Raw genomic sequence first — 25,774 nt, forward strand, 5'->3', positions numbered from 1 at the left:
CCATTCCCTAACCACTTTTAATATAGGCAAAAAAAGTCATTTAGCATTTTAACTTTTTTTTTTTTGCAGATCTTTTTAGAGAAATCCATCATCAACATACCCCTGTGATTACAGTAGATGAAAACTATTTTATTACTTCTTGAATAAATCAAAAAATATTTAATAAGTTGGAACTGAAATTCAGGAAAAATATTGTTTAAGTGCCTTCACTTAATTAAAATTGAATGTAAAAATGATTTTGCACTTCTGAAAATATTTCTGGCCTTTACATTTTGAGCTAGGGCATAAAGCCTTTAATTATTGTAGTTTACATTTCATGTTTGTAACAGTCATTAGAAAATGTATAAAGTTGACTTTTTAAATGATTTTTAACCTTAAAATAAAATATATTCTTTTCTTTTTACTGTAAAATGTATTCTTTTTAGAACAAAAATTTTGTTCATAGTAAATACACTGAAATCATACATCTGTGTTATAAAGGTAAGTAGAGTATTAAAATAAAAATAGACAAAGGAAGTAATATTAAAAATAATTTAATACATAAGTACATCGTCTCTTCACAAAAGAGTTTTTGATGCCAAGAAAAAGCACATAGTACCATACATACAGTGAGATGTTAGTATCCACGTGTTTGGAACTCTCACTATAAATGTAATCTGGTAGAAACACTAATATACTTCATTTCTAATTAACAAGGGCATTCTTCCCATACCAATTACTTCAAAATTAAAATACATAAGTATTGCATATATAAAATAGCAATTGAATTTTAATGGGGGGAAAAAAATTTAAAGAGCTTAAAATTCAAATCCTACATTTGCTCTTTGTACTGGATTAGACTGTATTCTGTACCCTGACCGTGCAATGAATATTTTGAAAAAACTTTGTAGGGTTACTAGCTTAGCCTGTAAGTTACCACAGGCCAATGGACCCAAAGCCTCTGAAGTAAGAATCCAAATAAAAGTAGAAAAATGTTTCTCAATTCTCAGATAAAGCACTACTCTGCGGAAAAACATCATGGGGCAATGCTTTTGGAATTGATTGACCATGCTTCTTTTTGATTCAATTTAAATAATGATGTATCTGCCATTTTAAAGGTCACTGACTTCAGAAGCAGATAAAAAACAAAACAAAATAACAGCAAAATATATTTCAAGATAGCCATGATGGCATAATGGAAAGATTTGGCTGGTGGGAGACCTGGGTTCCAGCCACTAACTAGCTGTGTAATATGTTAGGCAAATCATTTCATCTCTTATGGCTTCAGCATCTTTATCTTTAACAGAAGAAGTGAATGACATGATCTATCAACACACCATTTTAGATCTAAAAGCAGCTATAGTACTTATGTGATCTTAGCAGATCGTCAGCTCCATACCTGCATGCTTATGGAACTGAGCAGAGTTTTCTTTTTTTAATATGCCACCCCCAAAAGAGAATAATTTGTATCTTATTTTACAAATATGCAAATATGGTTTTAAGTTGAATTTTGCACCTAGATTTTTCTTCAGTAGTATCTCCATTCTTTGTCTCATACAGACTAAAAGATTTAAAAAAAAGGTAGTTTATGAGAAAAACATTACAAGTACATGTGATTCTGGTTTAAAATAAAAATTGGTTTTTCCCACTAATATCCCTCTTTCAAAAAGACCTGAGAACATGATTTTTCAAAAACTTGTAAAACTAAGACACAAAAATTAAGGGCAAAGGAAAGATATTTTTCATTTCAATTATAACCTGGGACTGGCAATTTATGTCCTCCTTTTGCTTCAAAAAATGTGTAAGAGAGAGTGATCACGTCAACTTTTGCCATTTTTGGATCTTCAGCAAATTCAGGATCAATAAAGAAAAATATTGGCATGTCTACTTCCTCTTGAGGATTAAGCCTTTGTTCTTCAAAACAGAAGCACTAGAAATTGAAAAGGAAGAAAGAATTAACTTTCTACATTTACGTATATATAATTCTATGATCCACAGTGAAAATAGTATTCCAATTTATCTTTGTTACTTTATCACCTTAGAATACGATACAGAACTGGTCAATTTTGAAATGTGATGGACTACTGGCCAAACTTGGGTTTAGATAGCTACAGCCTATTAAGTGATCTAGTCTAAAAACACACTTTCTCTTGCCTTTGCCCTGAAAGCTTTAAGTTGCTCTGGAGGTCAATCATTGAAAATCTTGAACAAGTAACCCAGGGGAAAAAACCTCAAAGCTTTGAACAAATTTATGTTCCTATTTTTGGAGTAGTATGACTTTCAAGATTATGTTAATGTTTTCTTAAACCATCCAAAATACAGTAACAAATTTAGTGAGATGGCAGTTATGCTATCTATACCTTAATCTTTTTTATGATGAGTTTTTACTTAGCATACCTGTATTTTATTAAAATATTGTCCAGCTGCAAATGGCACGACATTATATGTAGAAATTCCAATTACTGGTTTGTCAGTAGGATTCTTAGCTTTGTAAAATGCCAGTGCAGTCTCTCCTGGTACCACCTGTTTTGAAGAAAAAAGAAATATATGTACTCTGTCTACAATTTAACTTTTTGGCCCTCACCTGCCTATCAGTTTAATCATTTATCTCACTGGTCAGACCAACAAACACGTAACTGAAATCACACAATAGGACTTAGAACTGAGAAAGTCAAAAGAAATCAGCTAGTCCAAGCCCTCATCTTACAGCTATATGGAGGCCAAGCCCAGCTAAGTAAAATGTCAAAGTCCTAAGAGCAGGACTAAATACTTCAATAACTAACACCTGAGAAGACCTGTAAGACCTAAGGCTTGTATAAATAAATAGGAAGCAGTACCCATAAAAATTCAAATTTAAAATGTATAAATATCAACAATGAAAACCCCCAACCAAGAATATCATTTTTATGTTCCTCACAGAAATCCTCTCCAATTAAAAAAACAAACCTATTATTATTGTGATTTTATAGATGAGATCCTTGAGATGCCATGCCCACAGTGCCAATAAATGGCAGAGCCAGGATCTAAACCATAGGTTCCCAAAGTGGGCAATAACACCGCTGGGGGATGCTGGAACAATGGGGGGGGGAGCAGTAGCAGCCTTGGGTGCAATTAGGGTGCATTGGATAAGGGGGTGGTGGAAACATAAAGAAGAGAAGAAAATTTTGAAAAACCATTCGTACATGTTTCATCTGTTATGTAACAGAGTTAAGGTTGTAGTGATTACATTATTTTCTGAACAAAAACACAATTTGCGAGTTATAACCAATCAGTGGTCAAGTCCTGCGGACAGGTCTTAACAAACAAGTAAGCAAGTATTAGCAGGTGAGCCTGTTGCACATTGTCTGAATTACATTTTTTTTTTAAATATTTTACATTTTTTTGAAAGAACGCAACTTTAAAAAAAACATTAAAGGGTTAAAGAAAGTAGATTTCCAGGGGGGCACTTAGTAAATTTTTTTTTAAAGGGGAGGTAGGCCAAATAAGTTTGGGAACCTCTGAATTCTAAATCCGGGTCTCCACCACGAAGGCACTGACTCAGTGTCTTCCTACAGACTTGAATTCTTTAAATGTGGATGCAAATTAGGCCATTTAATATGTGTTCTTTATTAGGTGATTAAGACCAATGACTTTAAACAAGAGATTAACAAGGGCTAGGGACTAGATTTGTTGATTTCTTTGGTATAGAGAATTCCCAGATGAAGACACTCTCTTTACCAGTCCAGGTCACCACTTTTTTTGCAATTTAGAGAGAGCTGCCTCCATAACTTGCCCAGGGTCACACAGCCAGTCTGGGCAGAATTTTTGAACCCAGCTCTCTGACACTAGCTCTCTATCCACTATATACATTACCTCTTAAATAAACCATACAAAAGATTTATTTTTAAAAGAAATTTCAAACGTGTGTACTGAAATGGATGCAGATTCCTTTTTATGTTTCTATATCTACCTTCTAATAAGAAGGATCATCAAGAATCTGAAGCCCCTGAAAGGGCCTTAGGTATCCAAAAGCAATCTGATTACAAACTTACTGGAGCAGGGCAGGGAGCAAGAATGTATTTTAAAGATTTTCTACAACAGTTCAATTCAACATACATTAAGTGCCTTATTTGCAAAGCCCTGTTGTGAAGCAGATATATGGTGCCTACTCTTATGAGACAGAAACATAACTAGTACAAGATAAATACATTTGAGAGGTTTAAAAAGAGTTCTCTGTGATAAGTGTATATATAGAAGGGAGATTACTACTATTTAGAGAGGATTCTGGAAAGCTTCCAAGACTCATGACTCAGAGCCATGGGATACCACCTTCATACAGTTCAAATCATACCTGAGCAAGAACCTTCTCTACAATGATCCTGACAAGCAGTCATATGGCCTTTACCTGAAGAGCTCCTGCGCTGGAGAATTTTCTACCTTCTGAGGAAGATAATCTCAATTTTGGCCAGCTGTCTATCATCAGGAAGTTCTTCCTCCTACTGGACCAAAATCTGCTTCTTGGCAACTTTTCCCCATTGATCCTACGTCAATCACTCATTTGTGCATTCACTCAACAAATACAATTAAGTGCCTACGTGTGGGGGGCACTGGGCTAGGTACTAGGGAAGATAAAAGTTTGGATCAGACAAGGTTCACGAAGTTTAAAGTACAGTGCACAGACAGGGAACAAATGCAAATAACTACGTCAGGACATAAATAAGGTAGAGTTGAAAAAACAAATGCTACATAAGGTCAGATGTTCCTGACCAAGAGAACTTGGGGCAACATTCCTTGAGCTGGGTAAGAATTCAACAGGTAAAGGGGAGAAAGGGCCAACTTGCACAGGGAACAGTGTTTAGAATGACCAGGCACAGAAGACAGGGTGGACCACTTTTGCTGGAATAATTACTAACATTTACATGGCATTTAAAGGTTCAAAAAATGCTTAAATGTAATCACTCATTTTACTCTTATAACAAATCCATGAGAGAGGAACTGTAGGTATTATCATGCCTATTTTACAAACAAGCTTAGTGAGGCTGAAAGGCTAATTAACTAGCCCATGGTCACACTCAAGCATCATAAGGTAGGATTCACACTCATACCCCCCTTGACTCTACTGCCCTAGTTTCCTGTGGAACACAGGCTAAAATGGAAAAGAGCAATACAGGCTTATCACCTGGTGAAGCAATAGTAGACAAACTAGAAAGAAACGTAAAGCAGGGCTGGAGTGTGAACTGCCCAAAAGGAAGGACACAATAGGACATCTCAGTGGGATGGATAGCCAACTACAAGGCAAGTAGATATATATGACTAGAGCTCAGAAACAAGGCTAGGTGTACAGACTTGGAAATTTTCAAGAGTGAGTTGGAATGAATGAGACTACCAAAGACTGCCAATGAGACTGTGTAAAGAGAGATGAAGGTCAAGGACAGGCCCTTATGAAACACCAGCAAATAAGAAATCAGGAAGCAGACAGAGGCTGGTGAAGGAGTGGTTAGATAAGCAAGAAGAGTCTCAAACTAAGGGAAGAAAAAAAATATCCATTAAACAGAAATAATCAATTGTGTTAGAAGCAGCAGAGAGGTCAAGGAGGAAGAGGACTGAAAAAAAAAAGGGCCATCATATCTTTAGGGTTTCTGAGGACATTGGTGAGGGAGCAGGAAGTTGGATTTCAAAGGGCTGAGAAGACTGGACAATGACAAATTAAGGCATCTACAGATAAAGATGGGCCAGTGCCTGGAGAGACTAGAAGGATTAAAAAAAAGACTGAGTATATTAGATATCTGAGCACATTTGGAAAGTAATAGTAATCAAGCTGAAAGAAGGAAAAGACTGAAGATGCCCTGAGAAAGAGGAGCTGACTTCAGAATCAAGAAAAGGATAGAGGGAATAGCATCATGGACCTATGGTAAAGGGCTTAGTGCAGAGTGATACTTCCATTTTTCTGGCCTGAAAAAAAAAAAGGTAATATTGCTGCAGGAACTGAGGAATGGAGGAGAAGAGGAGCTGGAAGAAACCAGGCAGGATGCCCTCAATCTCCTTAGAGAAGGCTAAATTCTGTTCAACATAAGAGGGGTTTAGAAAAGAAAAGAAAAGATCTCAAACACACTAAGGAATGAGTGAATCACTGAAGGAATGGAGAGCGGACAGAGTGATCGACTTTTAGTCATGACACTGAGTCCACATCTCCCTTAAATCTTTTCTCCAAACTAAATATGCCTAGTACGGTACACTCTCTAGTCCATTCCCAAACTTATCCACCACACGGCTCAGATATCAGGATGTTAGGGACAGAACTTTTAAGATGGGGTAGAGAAAAGGAGTCAGTGAATGAAAGGAGCAGGAGGAATAAGAGGAGTACCAAGAGACTGTATTGTCTCTGAAGCCAAGAGTAATGAAAAGTATTCAAAAGGAGGAGGTGGTCAACAGTGTCAAATGCTGCAAAAAAAGGTCACTGGGAGGGAATTTTAAAGGTTGTTGGTGACCTTTTTGAGAGCAGTTTCATAAAGTAGTGAGAACAGGTATTGAGGAAAAAGTAGATAATGAGGAAGTAGAGGCATCATCAAGTGTAAAAACTTCCAAGAAGTTGGGCAGTAATGGGGCGGGGGGGGGGGGAGAATGAGAATAACTGGCTGAAATAAGTGTCAAGGAAAGGTTAAGGAGCTAGGATGATAGAGAACTGACCATGTTTGTGGGCAAATGAGGAGGAGAGAACAGGGAGGGAGAAACAAGAGGGATAAAAGACAGCTAATGGTTTTTGGAGGGAAGGTCAAGTAAGGAGGATTGAAAATAAAGGGGAAAAAAAGAGTTCTGGCTCTCAGTTAAAGAGATTACATAGTTTAGCAAGTATTTTAATCAACATTTTATAGCAGTGATATTAAAACTCATCATGATCATTTCACGAGAATCCAGGAGTTCCTGAAACCTTGATTCACTCAACTCTTAGAAACAATGGTTGAAAAAATATGGGGGAAGGAGAGGAGAGAAAGAAGCAGAGACTAGGCAGAGATAAGAAAGTGAAAGAGAAACACATTAATGTGATTAATATTAGTCATAATTTATAAATATGTAGATGAGCGATATTCTAAAGACCTGAAATTACTTAAAGTAACAGAAGTTATTTTTGAATTAGTTATTATCTAGTCTAGTCCTACCTCTAATGCTGACCCCTCCTGATGTCCTAGGCAGAGTCACTCCTCTCTAGGCTTTAGTTTACTCACTTGCAATATGAGGGGTTTGAATGAGAAAACCTTTAGGGTTCTTTCTAATGTACAGCATGGACTAGTAAATGTGTCAGTCACTTACATATATTTCTGTTTGTTGAGGCCTAAAATTCCAGTGGAGACTTGCATGCACATCTGCGTTGAAGGTGACTTTAATGATTCGATCCTTAACAGGTACCATAGTTTCAATCTGGTCTGAAGCATGACCAGCTACAGTTGACCCACCAAGTCCTGTGGTCTGGGGGAAAAAATTATTATAAAATATGTTAAAAACAAGATTTTTAGATTTTTATTAAGACTCATCATAATCATGAAACATTCCTTTAAAACATTACCACAGGATTAAAGGACCCCTGATCTATGGGGGCAGCTAGGATAGAGTGCTGGGCCTGGAGTTAGTAAAACTGGTCTTCCTGAATTCAATCTGGTCTCAGACACCTACTAGTTGTGTGAACCTGGGCAAGTCACTTAACCCTGTTTGCCTCAGTTTCCTCATCTGTAAAATGAGCTGGAGAAGGAAATATCAAACCACTCCAGTATCTTTGCCAAGAAAACCCCAACTGGGGTTACAAAGAGTCAGACACAGCTGAAACAGCTGAACAACAAAGATCCACAGTCAGAAGGCACCTCAAAGGCCAAAGAATTTTTTTTTGGGGGGGGAAGGCAATTGGGGTTAAGTGACTTGCCCAGGGTCATACAGTTAAATGTCTGGGTTGGATTTGAACTCAGGTCCTCCTGACTCCACCTAGCTCCCCCCTCCCCAAGATTTCAACCAAGTCTTTAAGTCTCAAAACATGGTTTCTTTCCACCAAATCCCAATGGTGCACTGAACTACTATTTAAAAAATAAGTCTTCAAATGCCTTTAATCATAACTGTGACTGTTCTTAATTGCTTCAAAATATATAAACATGCTATGCTACCATTTTAATTTTGTTACTATCAGTGCACCTTTTAAGATAAGTATGAAATGCCTACAATTAGTCTACTTTTAAATGTGGTACATCTTAACTAATTTCTAATTCAGTTCACTGAACAAAGCAGAAGCTAGCACTAGTTAACAAAGGGCTTCTGGGGTTTTATTCCAGTGGTTACATCCCTAAGGACACACTGGTCCAGCCACTTATCCAGTTCTACATCAATCTAATTGTATTCAATTTAAAACATTTATTTTGTTCCAGGCACTGTGCTAGGAATGTATATAGAAAAAATAAAAGCAAGAGTACTTGTTTTCAAAGGGCATACATTTTAAAGAGGAAACAATATGCATGCACATGTGTGTGTATGTATGTATGTATGTATATCTATAAAACATACAAAGCAGATATAAGATAAGCAGGGGCTGAGAGACAGAAGTACTACCAGGAAGGACCTTATGCAAAAGGTGGCACCTGAGTTGAATCTTGAAGGAAATTCCCAGGGATTTTCAAAGCTGGAGGTGAGAGACAGCAGTTGATTCTAGGAAGAGGGAACATGGGCTGTCATGTGTGTGGAATAGCAAAAAACCATAAAATGCAAGGGAGGAGTAATGTGTGATCCGGCTGGAAAGGCAGGATACAGCCATGTTTTAAAGAACTTTAAGTAATAAAGAGAAGTTGATATTTGATCCTAAAGAAGACACTGGGGTTCATGAAGTAGGGAGGTGACATGGTCAGACCTGCACTGTAGGAAAATTACATGGCAGCAGTGGTGAGAAGGAACTGAAGTAGGCAAAGATATGAGGCAGAGAAGTCAGTTTAGACTAAGCTATCTCAATTTTCCGGAGTTGAGATGAGGAGGGCCTGAGTGGAAAGTGGTTGTGTGAGTTGAGAAGGGGAGAAATATAAAGAGACGCTGTAGAGGTAGAAGTGACAAGATCTGGCAATCAACTGGGAATGTCAGGTCTCCAAGTCCAGCTGTGCCTCCTAGCTGCCTAATAAGCAGGAGCTGTTATCTTCTCTAAATGTCATTTCCTCCAGGGCTCCACACAATGTTCTGCACGCAAACACCACATACTTCATAACTTAACCCCTCTTGCTTTTCCAGTTTTCTTACACCTTACTCCCCAATACGTACTCTGATGCAGTGAAACTGGCTTCGTGGCTGTTTCAAGAATAAGACACTCTTATCTTTTGGCTCCGAGCATTTTCTCTGCCTGTTTATCCCATTCCTGGAATGCTCCCCGGTCTTTGCTCCAACTATTGACCTCCTTGGCTTCCTCTAAGTCTCAACTAAAATCCCACCTACAGGAGGCCTTCCCTAACCCCTTCTTAGTTTTAGTGCTTTCTCTATTTTAATTATTTCCTATTTATCCTGTATACAGCTTGTTTTGTGCATATTTGGTTGCATTTTATCTTCCCGTTCCTTGAGAGCTGGGGCTATCTTCTGTCTCGTTGTACCCCCGCAAAGTCAGTGCTTAGTAAACGTTTCTTGAACTGAACTTAATAAATCTTTGCTGAATGAATGAATGGCAATACGGGGGTGTCACATAAAACAAAGGAGGGGAATCTCCAGAACAGGGAATTAGTCAACAGCATTAAAAGCTTCAAAGAGAATAAATGCTGAGAAAAGCCACTGGATTGAACAACCACAGCTCGAATTCACACAGCGCCTTATTTAAAAGTTTGCAAAGCACTTTACGGAAGTTATTTCATTTGATCCTGATATCGAATGGCAACGAGAGGCAGGTGCTATTTTTTACTCCCTTATTACAGATAAGGAAGCTGAGGCCTGGAGAGGTGAAATGACTTGCCTAAGGTCACACAGGTGCGTGGGGGGCCGAGGTGGTATTCCAACCCGGGTCTTCTCTGCACCAGAGCCAGCACCGTTCCCAGTAAGGTCCCTCCCCGCTCCGGGCCGCAGTTTCCCGGTGTGCAGCTCCGCCTCCGGGCCCGGGCTCCCCGCGGCCGTCCTACCTGGCAGTAGAGGCGATAGAGGGGCACGGCGGCGTAGGAGGCCCCGATCATGCCCACGGCGGCCGCGGCCACGTACATCAGCACGGTGCGGTTCCGCCGCCGCCACTCCTGCTCCTGCTCTCGGGTGAAGGGGTTCGTGCTCTTCAGCCTCCACGGCGGCTGCCGCTGTTGAAGGGCCGCTGCCCGGCCTCCCCACCACCCCCAGCAAGCCCCGAGACGCCTCCAGGGGGGCCGCCCCAACACCGCCATGGCAACCCGGGCAAAGCGCCCGAGCCCCGCTTCCGGCCCCGGGTAGCGCGAGATCCGGGCCGGTGCGGGAGTGGCTGTCGGGGCCTCGTGACGTCAGAGCACGGCGTCGGCTGTCGCGGCTTCTCCAGCCTGCTCCGGCGGCGGCGGCGGGCGGCTCCTCGGGCAGCCTCGGCTTCAGGGGACGCGCTACGGCGGCCGGGTGGCCGGATTGTGGGTGAGTTCGCGTTTCGCTCCTGGGCTCGAGCCCCACCCCATCTGGCCCCTAAACTCCTAAGCTGGAAGTTCCGCGCGTGGGCTCCTCGCTACCAGCCCACTCGTCTCGGATCTGGGACTGGGGCTGGAATACCCGCTTGCTGGGAGACCCCCCGGGCATCTTGCACCCAGTTACCTCCCCCGACACTAACAGAGAACTCTAGTCCCTGATAATGAAAGGAGGCAGGTGAGAGCGAGAACCCGAGTATGAATGGCGCCTCTGCCTCTCTCATGCTGTGTGATCTCGGGAGCATCACCAGCCTCTCTGATCCTCAGTTTTCCTAGCTGTACGAGGAGCCACTTGGACTAGACCACAGGTTCTTTACCTTTTTGGGAAGGATTGTCATGGACCCCCTTTAGCATCCAATTAGTGCGCAGTTATTAAACGCCTACTATGTGCCAGTTGCTGGAGAGAAAAACAAACATCAGCCCCTGCTCTCAAGGAGCTCATAGTCAGATGGCAGCCTGGTGTACCCTGTGGACTCCCTGCCTCATCCCATCCCACCCACCAAGTTTTTAAAGTTCATGAAATACATAGGATTTTAACTCAAGTCAGCAAGCATTTGTTAAGAGCCTACTGTGTCCCAGGTGCTGTGCTAAAGGCTTTACGGGTATCCCAGGGAGGTAGGAGCCATCTTTATTCCCATTTTGCAGATAAGGAAGCTGAGGCTGAGAGAGATTAAGAGAAGTGTCCAGGGTCACAAAGCTGGCATTTGTTTGAGGTTAGTATTTGAACTCGGGACTTTCAACTCCAGGCTACCTCACCCCAAGCTACCAATCCAGACAGTCCCTGACCTCAAGGAGTTTAGCTTCTAATAGGGGATGACAGCATGTAAAAGGGAGCTAACTGAAAAGGAAACCAATTATCTTGAAATACAATAATCAAAATACTTAACCTGGGTTCTCCAGATAAATAACCCCTGGACTAGATAATTTTTTTAAATTAAATTCTATCAGCATTTTTTTTTTTCGGTTAGCCAGCATTAGTTTATGTCCTTTTCCCTCCCCCTCCCCCCCCCAGAAAAAAGAGACAAGCAAAACAAACCCTTGTAACAAATAGACATAATCAAGCAAACAGATTTCCACAGAGGCCGTAATAGATGTCTCATTCTTTATAATGTGGAATAAATGATTTTTTTTGGGGGGGTTGTGTGTTTTTTAGGCAATTGGGGTTAAGTGACTTGCCCAGGGTCACACAGCTAGTAAGTGTCAAGTGTTTGGTCTGAGGCCAGATTTGAACTCAGGTCTTCCTGACTTCAGGGCTGGTGCTCTCTCTAGGTAGCACACTTTTAAGAGAGGCTAGAGGCATTCTGGGAGTCACCCAGGAAAGATCCATTCTAATACTAATAGGACCATAGATTTAGGGTTTTGAGGAGCCCTACTGGAGATCATCCCCTTCATTTCACAGATGAGGAAAGTCATCCTTAGAGTGATTCTGTGAGGAGTCTTGAGACCAATTCTGTTCAACAAATGCCTGTTAAACACCTACTGTGTGCTGTGCAGTACGATAGGGACCGGGGATACAGAGGAAAAAAGTAAACACAGTCCCTGATCTTAAAGTGGTTTTATTTTCACAAAAGGAACAATTGTGGAAACTGGGAATGTTTAGAGTGGAGACGACCAGCATGTTTGTAGGAGAGAATGAGAGACAGAGTCCGAGAGCTCGAAGTAGCAAGTGGTGTGATTCTGCAATAAAGCTCAAGATAAAATAAGACATTATTATTTGAAGAGTTGCTTTTTATAAGGATTAAACGCATTTTGCCCAGTCACAGAGATTCGAAGATCTAGGACTTTTCGGTGGAAGTTACAAGGATGAAGCTTTTAACTCCTGGTAAAGAAGAACTTTTTTTTTTTATAAGTAGAGCTGGCCAGCATTGGTATAGGTTTGTCCCACAGCCATAGGCTGTGGTATAATGGGAAAACACCCAGGCTTTGGAGCCCAGAATCCTGAGTTCAAGTCCTGCCTGCCACTTACCAGTTGTATGACCTGAGGCAAGTCCTCTGACCTCTCTGAGACTCAATTTTCTCATTCATACAATGGAGCCAATAAGACTTGTATTATTTTACCTGGCAGTCATGAGGAAAGTGTTTTGTGAATTTTATAAACACCTTATAAATGTGCTCCGCAATAGTTATTTGTTTAGATTGATTAGGGATATTAGGGAAGAAATTCCAGTCTCGGGTGCCTCCCACCCTGCACTAGACAGCTGAGGTCCATTCAGATCCGATGATTTCTTTTATGTTTTCATGCCTGTTTTCACACTTATGTATTGTTTCCCCAATTACCTTGTAAGCATTTTAAAGTGGTGATCCCAGATTAGAGCTGGAGTGAACTGCAGTGATCATTTAGTTAAACCCTTCAGTGAGGAAACTGATTCTCAGAGAGATAAAGTAACGCTCAGGGCCACAGAGGTAGTAAGTTGAAACCAGTTCTATTTCTTATCTCTCCATAGCACCTAGAAGACCATTTCCTCCTCTGCCCTGCCCCCAACCCTCCCCCTATCGCGTGTACTCTCCGGTTGTCTCTTTCTCTTTTGTCCCTCTCCTTCCCATCCCTCCTTCTCTCTTCCCTTTCTCCTTTTCTCCCTCTCTCTCACCCTCCTTTTTTCTCTTCCTCCTTTCCTCCTCTTCCTCCTTTTTTACTTTCCTCCCTCCCCTTTCCTATTTTCCTCCTCTTTCTCTCCTTTCTTTCCTCCCTCCCCCCCTTCTCCCTCCTCCTTCTCTCTCTTTTCTCTCTGTCTGTCTCTCTGTCTGTTTCTGTCTTGCTCTCTCTCTCTCTCTCTCTCACTCACACACACACACACACACACACACACACACACACACACACAAACCCCCCCCCCCATACTGACTCTCCACGTATTATCTAATAACCCTGAAGCCATTAATACCTACATTTCCTTTTCCCTTACCTTCCTATGCAGGGGACCTCACTATTGGCAAAGTCTACAGTCATCTTCCTTTCCGTAGAGCTATATGCAGCAGTCAATGAAGATGTCAGTAGTGATGCCTCTGGCCTTTACACATCTTTTTTTGGGCTGCCAAAATGGAGCTACCCTTTTCTAAGGCACTGTTCTCTGGTTTTGCAATGTAGGTAAGGTAACTTTAATAGAATAAAAGGCCTAGAGCATCGTTAAAGGCTCACTGAAAGCCTTCTCAGGACAATTCCAAGAACAAATAGGCTAACAGGGATTCTATGTTACCTCATCCTATTCCCACATGGTTTCAATTTCTTTTGCAAGATCTCTATTCAGAAAATTGCATTTCCTATATCTTAGAAATATTTGGTGTGGCAACAAATTGAATTTTTCATTTTTATTTTCAGTACCGAATTTTCTCCATCCCTCTATCCCTCCCCTACCCATTGAGAAGGCAAAAAATATGACACTCATTATATGTATAAAATCATGTAAAACATATTTCCACATTAGCCATGTTGCAAAAAAAAAAAGATGAAGAAGAAGGTGATGAAGAAGCTAATTAGGTGCCTACTCTAAGTTCAGTATTGATGATAAGCTGTGGGGGAGAGAGGGGAAGAGTGGATTGGCCCAATTTGGAACTGGAACATAATGGAAGTACTTATGTCTTTACTCCATTCCCCTCTCCCTGTGCATTCCTGGTTTACTTCTTTTGGTGGTTACCATTTTCACCCAAATGTTTCCAACCGGTGGGACACTGGTGTTGCTGACTTACTCCATTATGTCTTTTCTTATAACATTTATACACCTTGTTTTTCTGTCCTTTGTGGTAACCTGATGATAATGACATTTTTGTGTGAATCAGTCTGTAATTCTGTGCCAACATATCTATTACTTGGATTTCTAGTAGCAGTTTTACCACACAGGTTTAGGTGCTGACCCAAACAGTAGAATCACCAGAGCTCCTCTGACCAGGATTTCAGAGTTCCAGGCCTTTCCAGCTAATAGTATGGCCTCAGGATCTATATCACCTGGCTAATACTCTCTTACTTTGCCACTGTCCGCCCTTCTTGTGACATGGACCATGGGTTGGGATTAAAGGGAGTTATTAATATTATTATTTCTATTATATCTGTATTATTAGAATAAGCCCATGGGTGGGGAACCTGTGGCCTCAAGGCCACATGTGGTCCTCTAGGTCCTCAAGTGTGGCCCTTTGAATCCAAATTTCACAGAACAAATCCTGGACTATTAGGACTTGGGAACATTTAAAAACAAAAACACAAAGCTTTTTTTTTAACTATTTACATTCAAACTTTTATTTAAAAACAGTGACAATAATAAACGTTAAAAATCCATTTGGAAATATTTACAATCTGACCATGGAGAAAAGAGGGGAAGGGAGAGAAAAACTGTTATTCTCCACCATTGTCAACTCTTGGTATCTAGCGTGAAACCATAGAACTAGAAAGCAGGGAAGTTTACACCCACCTGAAATCTACATCCCCCACCCTCCCAAGAAGAAAAGGTGAGAAGTGGAATGAAGTAAGAACCTTCCCAAGTTACAGTACAAGTTGTCTTTAGCAGCCTGTGAATTAAGCATCTAATTGTGACCTTAAATGACTGTGGTGTTTCATTATTATCATTATCACTACTAGTAATAATAAATGTAAAATGATGTGTTCATCTGTGATTAGAATGATGGTGCCTCAGGGAAAGATGTGAAACATCTCCTGTGTAGGTGGAAAATGTTTGCTTGTTCAACATATACTAGACTGGCTGTTTACAGGGAGATATAAGGTACCATTGTTTCAGTCTTATGGTCTCAAATAATTAAGCCTTTAATTGAGACTTCAAAGCTGACTGTGGATCCGCATCTGATTTACAGATTACACCCATTTTACAGATTACATGAAGGAGCTGAATAGAGGGGTTGTTAGTCACACATTGTCTTCCCACCTAGGTCTTAGATTTCTAATTACAAAAGTGTTGCAGAATTGCCCACATCTATGTTGTTTGTTTGTGTGTGTGTGTGTGTGTGTGTTGTGCGCGCACGCATGCATACATGTGCGAGTTTTCCTGTTACAAATTTTGTTTAATCTTAAAAATTAGCTATGATATTGCAGATATTAAACTATTTAAACATAGAATCCAATTTCCTAGTTGTCTTTTTGCATAATTGGGTGTGCACCCCTCATCCCCCACAGAAATACAGTGCTGTTAATACATTCTTAAGAAGTGAAGTTTCTAATACGTTAATGTTATAGGATACTATTTCAGTTCATTCACTAGCTATATATGGGGGTTCTATTTCTCCATCTCTTGTGTCTTAGGAGGAATGGCAATGCCCCTCAATCTAAGTAGGAAGACCTGCCAAATCACAATTTGTTTTGACAGTTAGGTAGGGTGAACCTTTTTCACTGCCAGTATTTTACTGGTAGACAGCTGGGTGATGCAGTGGATAGAGGGCCTAAAGTCAGCAAGACTCTTCCCAAGTTCAAATCTAGCTGTGTGACCCTGGACAAGTCACTTAACCCTGTTTGCCTCACTTTCGTCATCTGTAAAATGAGCTGGAGAAGGAAATGGCAAACCACCCTAGGATCTTTGCCAAGAAAACCCCAAATAGGCTTATGAAGAATTGAACACTATCGAAACAACTGAACAAAATAAATTCTACTGTTGACTTATATAGCTAAGACTTATGGAACCCTACAATTTCTGAAGAATTAAACTTGTATACCATTCAAAGGGCAATAATAACTAGGCATGTGATGTGTGAATGTGCTGCAACATCTATCAAATGAGGAAATACTAAGAAATATCCCAAGGAAGGGAGGACATTAAATAAATTCATGGTGAGGGGGAAAAAAAATGGGCTGGCCATTTGGCAAATGAAAAGGATAGCTGTTGGGCATCTCATATGCTCCACTAGTATCCTTGCAATGTCAAGAGAAGGTACCTAACATATTGATAGACTTAGAAGAGGACATGGACCAGAGTCAAAAAGGATGGGCAGAAATAAATGAGTTCTAAAAGGAATATCCATGTCCCTGAGCTCATGAATCCATTTGAGTATAAGGTCTAGACTGAGCCATTTTATCTCAATTTGTGAATGGTGGTACTATAAAGATTCTTCAAAAACCCAGAAGTATCTTTTAACTGGAACTGCAACACTGTGGAAAAAACCCTGGAAATGATGTTCTTAGGATTTGAATTCAGATCCCAATTCTGTCACATAATATATGTGTGAGATCTTGAACGAATCTCTTGGCCTCAGCAAAGGAGACAGAGAAAGCAGATTCAAAGACGGGACTTTAATGGCATTTAATGATAGCCTGTCCTTGTTAACTGCTTGAGATCCTGACAACTCCCTCCAGATGGATTGGAGCCATCAGTACAAAGTATACTGTATTATAACTTTTAGTTCATCAAATGTTATTTTGAAGAATGAATTGTAAAGAGCTTTTGAAATCAATGAACAAATGAATACATTATACCAAGATTAATGAATGATTTCAATTTTCATTGTCACATCATCTGTGCAGTTTACAAAGGGTACTTATGTTTCAGGCTGATGGAATTGTGCCACAAAAATCAGGCAGGTCAGCCGCTGCTTTGAGAGAGAAGGGGTGGGCGGGAGAGCCAGACAGAGACAGAGACAGCTGGAAGGAAGAGATTATCTGAAGAGTGGGGATCTCTAGCAGGGGAGCTAATAGTGCAGACCCTGACATACACAAGTGTACTGTAGGTGGTCTGCAACTTATACGTTTGGAACTTGGAAAATATTTTCCTATAGAAACTGCTGTGATGATCTCATTTGATCTTCCCAACAACCCTTTCAGAAAGGAAGTACAAGAATCAATGTATGTTGATAAAATTTGTGCCAATTTGTGCCCACAAGATGATATTCCTGTCTCTTAGGGAAGATTTGTGCTATACATGAACTAGTTTCCTAGGATTCATGTGGAATCCGTGCTGTGAAATACAGGCAATTGGGGTCCTTTGAAATGTGGCTTAGAATGCTTCTCCAGCAGCAAGGAATTCAGCTGCACACCTACTAGCAGTGTTAGTCTGGGCTGGGTTGGAGCCAGTCTTTAAGTGATTTATTCAATTTGGCAAACCATTATGTGACTATTATTGAAGACGAGAGTAAGCAAAGCATAGTTTCTAGAGCACCAGCCATAGAATCCAGAAGTCCTGCCTCTGACACATAGAAGCTGTGTGACCATTGACTTCTCAGTGCTGCCCAGACCTGATGCCAGATGACCCTGAAAGACTAAGTAACAGGAGCTGCTGATCTGTGTCTTTGGAGGGGTTTGGGGGGCAAGGTGGAGTTAACATCCTGGGGAAAATGATGAAATGGAAGCTCTGGAATGCTTCCCTACCCATCCCTGCAAAGACATTTTAAATTAAGAGCATTTGTCTACTTTATTATATTGAGGATTTATTTCCAGTATGGATCAGACTAGGTGGCCTTTGCCATCCTTTCTAACTCTAAAATTCTGTGATTCTGTCACCACGGGATTGCTTTGTTCTGCCTATCAGTCGGAGGCAGACATCGGTCCAAGATTGTTACTTCTCCCTCTCTACAAGAAGCCACCATGCAGTATAATCAGAAGTGGATTAAAATTCAGCCTCTGCTCCCTGTGTGACCAGGGACAAGTCACTCAACCTTCCAGGGCCTCGGTTTTTTCACTTGCAAAATGAAGACTTAACTAAATTGTCTCTAAGGTTCCTTCCCATTTTAAATCTAGTATTCTGTGACAATGGATCTCTGCTCTAAAGCTTTGTAAGCCTTTGCTCTAAAGCTTTGTTGGCCTGTGCTCTAGAAGACTGTTTCATTCCTGTCAACCGTGTCTCCTTGACCACTTAGGAAATGATGGAAGAGTTAAGTATTCCCCTTCCCCAGGATACCAGGAGAGAAGTGTCTCACTGATCCTGTTTTTCCCCATGAATCTCTCTTTCCTTGAATAAGGGACAAAAGGGGGCTGGCTGGCTGAGGTCTTCCCACCAAATGATGGAAGCAGCTCAAAGCAGAGAAGGAGGGATCCCTTAACTCTTTTCAACCAATAACACTCCTTGTTAATTGAGAAATGGGAGGGAGCCAAGGCCTAGGGCAGCTCTCCAACTTGTACTCATCTGGGAAAGGATTAAAGGATTTAGCATCTAGTGAGCCAACTCCCTCTTCCAAGGGAGGGAGCTGCCTCCCTGAACTCTTCCCATGATCAGGGAGGCAGGAAGTAACGACACAGGGTAATGAAGGAAGAGAGCTGGAAGTCTGAAAGATCTTGGAATAGTATATTTGGGAGCATCTAACCTTTGGATTAAGGGCAGCTAGGTGGTACAGTGAACAGAGTGCTGGGCCTGGAGTCAGGAAGACCTGAGTTCAAATGTGACCTCAGACACAAGCTATTTGACTTTGGGCGTCACTTAACTCTGTTTGCCTCGGTTTCCTTATCTATAAAATGAGCTGGAGAAGGAAATGGCAAACCACTCCAGTATCTTTGCTAAGAAAACCTCAAATAGGGTCACAAAGAGTTGGACATGACTGAAAAACAACTGAACGAGGGTAGGTGACCTTTGGATAGGGTGGTATGTGGCTCCAGAGGAGAAAGTAAGGTTGGTGACTTTGCACAGCCCTTCCTCACTTAAATCCAATTCACTTGCAAGTCATGATATCACTTTCTTGATGTCATGGTCCTTTTTGAGAATAAAGGATAATCAAAAATCTGTGAGTATTAGTAGCTGCCCCAATGGGGACCCAACTGGCTGGTTCCAGTTGGGCAACACAGCTCCTTCTTTCCTTCCTCCCTTCTTCTTTCCCTCTTCTCCCTTTGTCTACATAGGGAATCATACCCCTTACCCTCAAGTGCTCTACTCAAGGAATATAAATTTTGGTCACTGAAACCTCACCAGATATCTTGGAGTTTACCAGCTAGATTTCTTTTTTAAGGACCATGACTTAAACCTAAATTACTTTAGCTCTCATTGATTGGCCAACAGTAGGTCCCAGCCTAAGCCTCATTTGGTCATTGTTTGGGCTCTGATAGTTCAGAGTCCGTGTAAATAGCAATTGTTTCTGTTTTGGCCAGAGACCCTGAGGATCTTCCCCTCCCAGATTGATTTTTCTTTTTTTTGGACTAGGTAAATGAAGTCATTCTTTGCCTCATTTCTTACCTAGATTTAATCACTGAATAGGCATTGCCTCAGACAAACTGAGACCTAGGAAAGACCTTAGCTTAAAAGGGCCAAGGTATACCACTGCATCTGGGGCCATCTCCATTCATCTTAATCTTTGTCTTGTCACTGGACCTAGATGGCTTTGGAGGGAAAAGTGAGGCTTGTGACTTTACACAGCCCTGCCTCACTTAAATCCAATTCATTTGCAAGTCATGACATCACCTTCCCGATGTCATGGTCCTTTTTGAGAATGAAGGACAAACAACAACATGGTTGTAGCAGAGAGGAAAGGGAATCTTACTTTTAGTAAAAGAAAGCAGCCAGATACTGAGAAGGGAAAGGGGGCTACCGCAGAGACTGACTTTCATGTCCCTTTGCCCAGTATAAGGCAGGAAGACAACAGTGCTTTGGGATATCCTATCCAGATGGGTTCACAAGAGTATGTAGCTAAAATTAGAGATCTAGAGTTGCTTAGAGTCCATGTTGTCTAAACCCTTATTTTATAGATGAGGAGACTGAAGTCCAGGGAAATTAAGTGACTTATTGAAGGTTACGTAGGTTAGGTAATGATTTAACTAGGATTTGAACCCAAGTCCTCTGACTCCAAAATCAGTGTTCTTTCCTTTGAGTTGCACTGCTTTGCCAGAGCCAGTGGGAGCTCAGAGGCTTGGTGGCCTTCCTTAAAGACCTCCCAAGGTCGGGTCAGCACCAAGTTAACCTTTTTTTGTAGTTAATTTAAATTATACTTTCACAAACTAATATGGATGCCAGATAAGACGTAGCTTACACATATATTGCTTGACAGTTTTCAAAATGCTTTTCTCACAACAACCCAGTGAGCTAGGTGTAGAGTGTATATGTATGTGTGTACATGTATATGTATGTATGTATATATGAGATGAAGAAAATAAGGCAGCTCTCTCAAAATAGAAATTGCTGAGCCATTGCAGATGTGTAGAGTTCCGCAAGGTGGACGCTGTTGCACTTTGATCTTTGTATTCCAGTGATCTGTGTATTCTAGCACTTAGCCCAGTGCCTTGCACATAGTAGATACCTAATAAATGTTCATTGACAGATTGAGTGACTGTGCCCAGCACTATATGTCATCATGGCAGCCTTAATAAATGCTTGTAGAATTGAGAAGAGAAAAAAGAATTGTCCTTTCTTGTCTCTGCCCCCCTGTGCCTTCCCTACGATTCCCTTACATTCACACTTTATGTATCTTGTATGTCCCTGGTTATTTTCATGTTACTTTTCCTCATTAGAAGTGAGCTCCTTGAGGGTAGGAGCTAAGTTTTCGCCTTTCTATGAATGCCTAGTGCTTAGCATAGTGTCTGGCTTATGATAAATGCTTGTTGATTCACTGTTAAGGTGAAGGACTGCATTTTTTTTGTTTGTTTGGTTGTTTTTTCTTTTCTTTACATCCCTAGCTTAGCATATACCAGATACAGAGCAAACACTTGGTAGATGTTTGCTGATGGATTGAAGAAGAAAAAAAATACTCCTTCACTACATTCTTTGCCATTAACTTCAAATTTACAAGAAGAGGAGAAGAATCCATGGTTTCCTTAGTGTGGAGAATTCCTAGTGTGAGAATTGCATCCATCAAAATTTGTTGTGGTAGAGAAATCCACTGGAGATTTTTGAGGTACATAGAGGTTAAGCGACTTGCGCGAGTCTCACAGCTACTAAGTGTCATTGGGGGGATTTGAACCTAGGACTTCTTGTCTTCCCAGCTCAGCAATCTATCAGATATACCACATTTTCTCTACCTTCCATTCATTCCATCTTCACATCATAGATTTAGAACAGGAAGAGATTGAAGAGAGCATCTATATAGTCTAATCATTCCACATTTAAGGAAAGAACTTAAAAGATTAAATGACTTGTGTAACCTTATTAATTTGAAATTTGAGTCACTAAAAATGGCAACCAAACATTACAGAAAAGTGGAGGCAGAATTGCATAACGAAAAGAACCATTGGATTTGGAGTTGAAAGACCTGGATTCTGATCTCAGCTCTGTTATTTACAACCTATGTGTCCTTTAACAATTTATGTGTTTGCTGATAGATTGAATCTCTGAGCCTTATTAGTGTCTTTATCCATAAAATAAGAGATTTGGACTACATGACTTCCAAGGTCCCTTCCAGCCAGACTTAACACTAGGCATTCAAGCACCTGGGACAAATTCATCTGTAGGTAGGGGGAGGTCTGAAGGGGCCTCACACTACTATAGGGAAACCTTTTTCTGTCCTTGGAACAGATTCAGCCCCGCCTCCAAAGGATCCAGAACCCCACAATACCTTATCTCCCCAGGACAGAATAAAGTCCAGAGAAATATACTTCCTCCCCAGAGAAGTGATGGTCCTGAAGGCCCCCGTCTCTAACAACAGAGATGCTATACCCCTATGTTGTCCCTAAGCTGCCTGAGAACTGTGCTGCCCCTCTGCTTGGGGCCACCCCAGTGGGGAGGAGCAGCATTTATCCATCCAATACTGTTGGTCCTTGGTTATCTCCCCTGGAGGGTGACTTCAGGGGAGAAAGCGTGCACCTCTACTTCTTTAGGTGGAGCCCTAATAGCCTGCGAAAGTTGTGGGTCTCTTTTGAACTCTGAATAATCTTATAATCCTAAATGATCCAGACCCCTTTTTATTGACAGTTGTTCCTATTTCCCTGCTAATTTTAAACTAGTTGAATCCAATTTCTGTAAAAGCATTTTGAAAATCTGGGATGAGCCACGAAGGGTGTTAAATATTCAATTATATCACTAGCCAAATTGGGGGAAATAATTGGTTCATGTATACATTTATTTCCATATTCTAATGAGATTCATTCCTCTACACTACTAACATTCACAGACAATTCTCTTGTGGTCCTTCCCCTGCTTTTTAATGTTTTTACCCTTTACAAAATAAAAAAAAAAGCTATCTTCAAATTTGGGCTCATTCATCTTAATCCAAGCCCTGTGGAAATCCTAGGACTAAGGTTGTTGGAAAATTTCCTCTTGTTATTTGACGAATTTTTAAAAGGCCCACTTTTGATTTTATTTTATTTTCCCACTAAGAATACATTAAATGAATGCCTTGTAGATAAGAGAGCAAGCTACCAGAGCCATATATAGAGAAATGCCCAATATACCAGCTATCCAAACTAATGTCATTTTGCTACTTCTTTATGTATTTAACACTTTATGACCCAAACCTGGTGCAGAACTATAAAACAGTATAATTTGTTGGGCCTATCATTCCTCTTTATTCCTGCGTAACTAACTGATCCCTAAATAATGTAGTTTTACTTAATGCCATGCTTGTGCAGAACCAGTTAGCAGTGTTAGGCAGATATAATTGTACTTTGTTCCGTATACTTGTCTTTTGTTCTTAAACTGCAATAAAGTAGGAAGTCCACAAGCATTTAAGTCCAAATAACATACCAGCCGCTGCGCTAGGCGCTAGATTATGAGCAGTTTGGCCTGCTTTTCGTTTTACACTGCCCCAACTCGTATATATCTGTGGGGCTATAGAAAGAATGTTTTGGTTTGGAATGCGAGAACATGGATTGGAATTCCTGCCTTGCTACTTACTGTCTGTGCAAGCATAGGCAAGTCAGTTAAACTCTCAACTTCAGTTATTCAACTACAAACAGAGGAAATTGGACCAGATGACCCGTAGGGTCCTCCCAGCTCTAGACCTCTGATCCTCTGATTACTGAATACTGTGGAAGTATAACAGGATGATGATTCGAAGATTTTTGAAGGTATTCAACAACCATGAAATTTATAATTGGCTCATAATCAGATCTAAGAGAAACAAAGCAACAAGGAAATAATAATATTAAAAAATGAAAATAGGATTGTTTTAAGTTTACACATTAGATTTTTTTATTAATTTATTTATTTTTGGTTTTCAACATTCACTTCACACAAGATTTTGAGTTCCAAATTTTCTCCCCATCTCGTCCCTTCTCCCACCCCAAGATAGTGTGCATTCTGAATCCCCCTTGCCCTTTCTTCTATCTCTCTCACCTTCTCTTATCCCCTTCCCCTTCTGTTTTCCTGTAGGGCAGGATAAATTTCTAAACCCCATTTCTTGTATATCTCATGTGAAAACAATTTTTTAGCATTTGTTTTTAAAACTTTGGGTTCCAGATTTTCTCCTTTCCTCCCTCCCCATCCACCCTCATTGAGAAAGCAAGCAACTCAATACAGGTTCTACAACACATTAGATTTTTGATGTAACGAAGTTTACCTTTTTTTCCTTTACCCAAGGAAACCATCTGATACCATATGGAAGAAGCTTTCATTGAAAGTTAGTGATAGATTTTCTCAACAAAGTACATAACCATCATGATCCTACTAAGACCATGTATATCTTAATATATGTGATAATAGTACATTTTGTCTAGATTCCTCACACAAAGGATGGGGGACTGTCCACTTGAAGTCATTATCTGTCTCTCAAAGGAATATGTAGTTAACAGTTGGTAGAACTGTAAAATCAGCAGTGCTTCAAACATTGATGATTTTTAAATGCACAGGATTATTTTCGCCATTCAAAGAGGGACACAGATGGTGCTGTCTTCCTATGCAATTACCCTTCAAGGGGGGGAAAGCATTCATTATGTTGTTTATGTTTTGATTCACTTTACTGTGAGAATACCTTGTAAATGATATCAGAAAGAAGATTTTCAAAGTGGGTGAACCTGCTTTCAATGAATAATCATTGGGGGAAATTAGAAGAATGTGGGTAGCCAGTTTTCTTTTATGAGTATGGGTTTTGTTTTTGTTTTACCTGCCAAATTTTTATTTATTCTTTATCAAATGAAGATAAAAAAAGAGTAGGCTGATAGGAGTGGAAATCATCACTTCCTTTCACTCAATTATGAGTTAGAACCGGTTTTAAGTACTGGATGCTAAGAATATGAGCAACCCTGAAGAACTTCTAGCAAACAAGGTTGTAGTTTTTGGGGGATCAAGTCCTCCTGGGATTTAGATTTGCTGTTACCTTGAACAAAGCCCCTTGAAAATGGCCTTCATCCATATCCTTAATCTTTCACTTTCTCCTTTTACTTCTCTTTCAATCTTTCTCTTGCTCTGTTGATCTTAATTATTATATTTATTTGGCCAAATAACAGCCCTAAAATAGTCGCAAGTGTTCTGTTGGGAGGGGTCCGCTTACCTCGATTTCCATCACTTTCCATATTTTCTCATACTAACTTAAATTCTTCATATTTTTTTTTCTTTTTAGGCAATTGGGGTTAAATGACTTGCCCAGGGTCACACAGCTACTCATATAATTTTTTAAAATAAAAGTTTTACTAGTGACTTGTTATGTTGTCCTCACTTTTGGATTTGATTCCACTCCATGAGAGCCTTACTTTATAACAAAGAAAAAAAGTTAAGCAAACACAGCCTACACAGTGACTTTTTTTTTTATTTAAGGCAATTGGGGTTAAGTGACTTGCCCAGGGTCACACAGCTAGTAAGTGTCAAGTGTCTGGTTTGAGCCCGGATTTGAACTCAGGTCCTCTTGACTTCAGGGCTGGTGCTCTAATAGGTGTGCCACTTAGCTGCCTCACACAGTGACTGCTTTCAATGATGTATGCAAGATACTGCACCCATAATCTTCCTACCACTCCAATTTAGAAAAGAAGTATATTAATTCTTATTCTTCAACAAGTAAGATTGGTCATTATAATTAAACAGCACTTGGCTGTGTTTTAGTGTCTTTTCCTTTAGACTGTCATAGTCATTGTTTATATTGTTTTTTTGCTTCTTAAATATTCTGCCTCATTTTCACAGAAGTTCCCATGTTTCTTGGAATTCCTCATATTTATAATTTCTTATGAAACAATAATATTCCAGGTCTTATACTTTTAATATACATTCACTCCACGGAAGTGAGTAGTCTGAAAAGTATCATATTTCACTGTATAATCATCACAGATTTTATGGCAATCTTTTTTTTTTTTTTTTTGCAAAAAAGAGGAGTGCGACCATTATGTGAAGCTTGTTTTTTTTAAAAAGTTGTGCTAGTATTACTTAAAAATCATTTATTACTAAACTGTCTTTGGTGCAAGCTTAGGATGCACAGAATACTCG

At 40.2% G+C, this 25,774-nt stretch overlaps 3 protein-coding genes across 3 annotated transcripts in view; 2 read left to right on the plus strand and 1 right to left on the minus strand.

Moving 5' to 3' along the window:
• The window catches only part of TOM1L1 (target of myb1 like 1 membrane trafficking protein), a 51,013-nt gene extending 50,602 nt beyond the window's left edge, over positions 1-411 (plus strand). Inside the window, exon 16 of the mRNA XM_020991944.2 lies at positions 70-411. The gene's annotated coding sequence lies outside the window, so the exon portion shown is untranslated. The remainder of the gene's footprint in view (positions 1-69) is intronic.
• A 106-nt stretch (positions 412-517) lies between these two features.
• On the minus strand, positions 518-10,399 carry COX11 (cytochrome c oxidase copper chaperone COX11). Its single transcript, XM_020991946.2, has 4 exons — positions 10,077-10,399; positions 7,267-7,422; positions 2,377-2,502; positions 518-1,909 (listed from the first exon to the last, which is right to left on the minus strand). The coding sequence occupies exons 1-4, from the start codon at positions 10,323-10,325 to the stop codon at positions 1,727-1,729; spliced, it is 714 nt and encodes a 237-aa protein (XP_020847605.1). The 5' UTR covers positions 10,326-10,399; the 3' UTR covers positions 518-1,726.
• A 51-nt stretch (positions 10,400-10,450) lies between these two features.
• Positions 10,451-25,774, plus strand: part of STXBP4 (syntaxin binding protein 4) — a 223,629-nt gene continuing 208,305 nt past the window's right edge. The window contains 1 exon segment of the mRNA XM_020991942.2: positions 10,451-10,539. The gene's annotated coding sequence lies outside the window, so the exon portion shown is untranslated.

This window comes from Phascolarctos cinereus, unplaced genomic scaffold (genome assembly GCF_003287225.1).
Source record: "Phascolarctos cinereus isolate Bilbo 61053 unplaced genomic scaffold, phaCin_HiC Scaffold_5;HRSCAF=322, whole genome shotgun sequence".
In the NCBI taxonomy this organism is placed as follows: Eukaryota; Metazoa; Chordata; class Mammalia; order Diprotodontia; family Phascolarctidae; genus Phascolarctos; species Phascolarctos cinereus.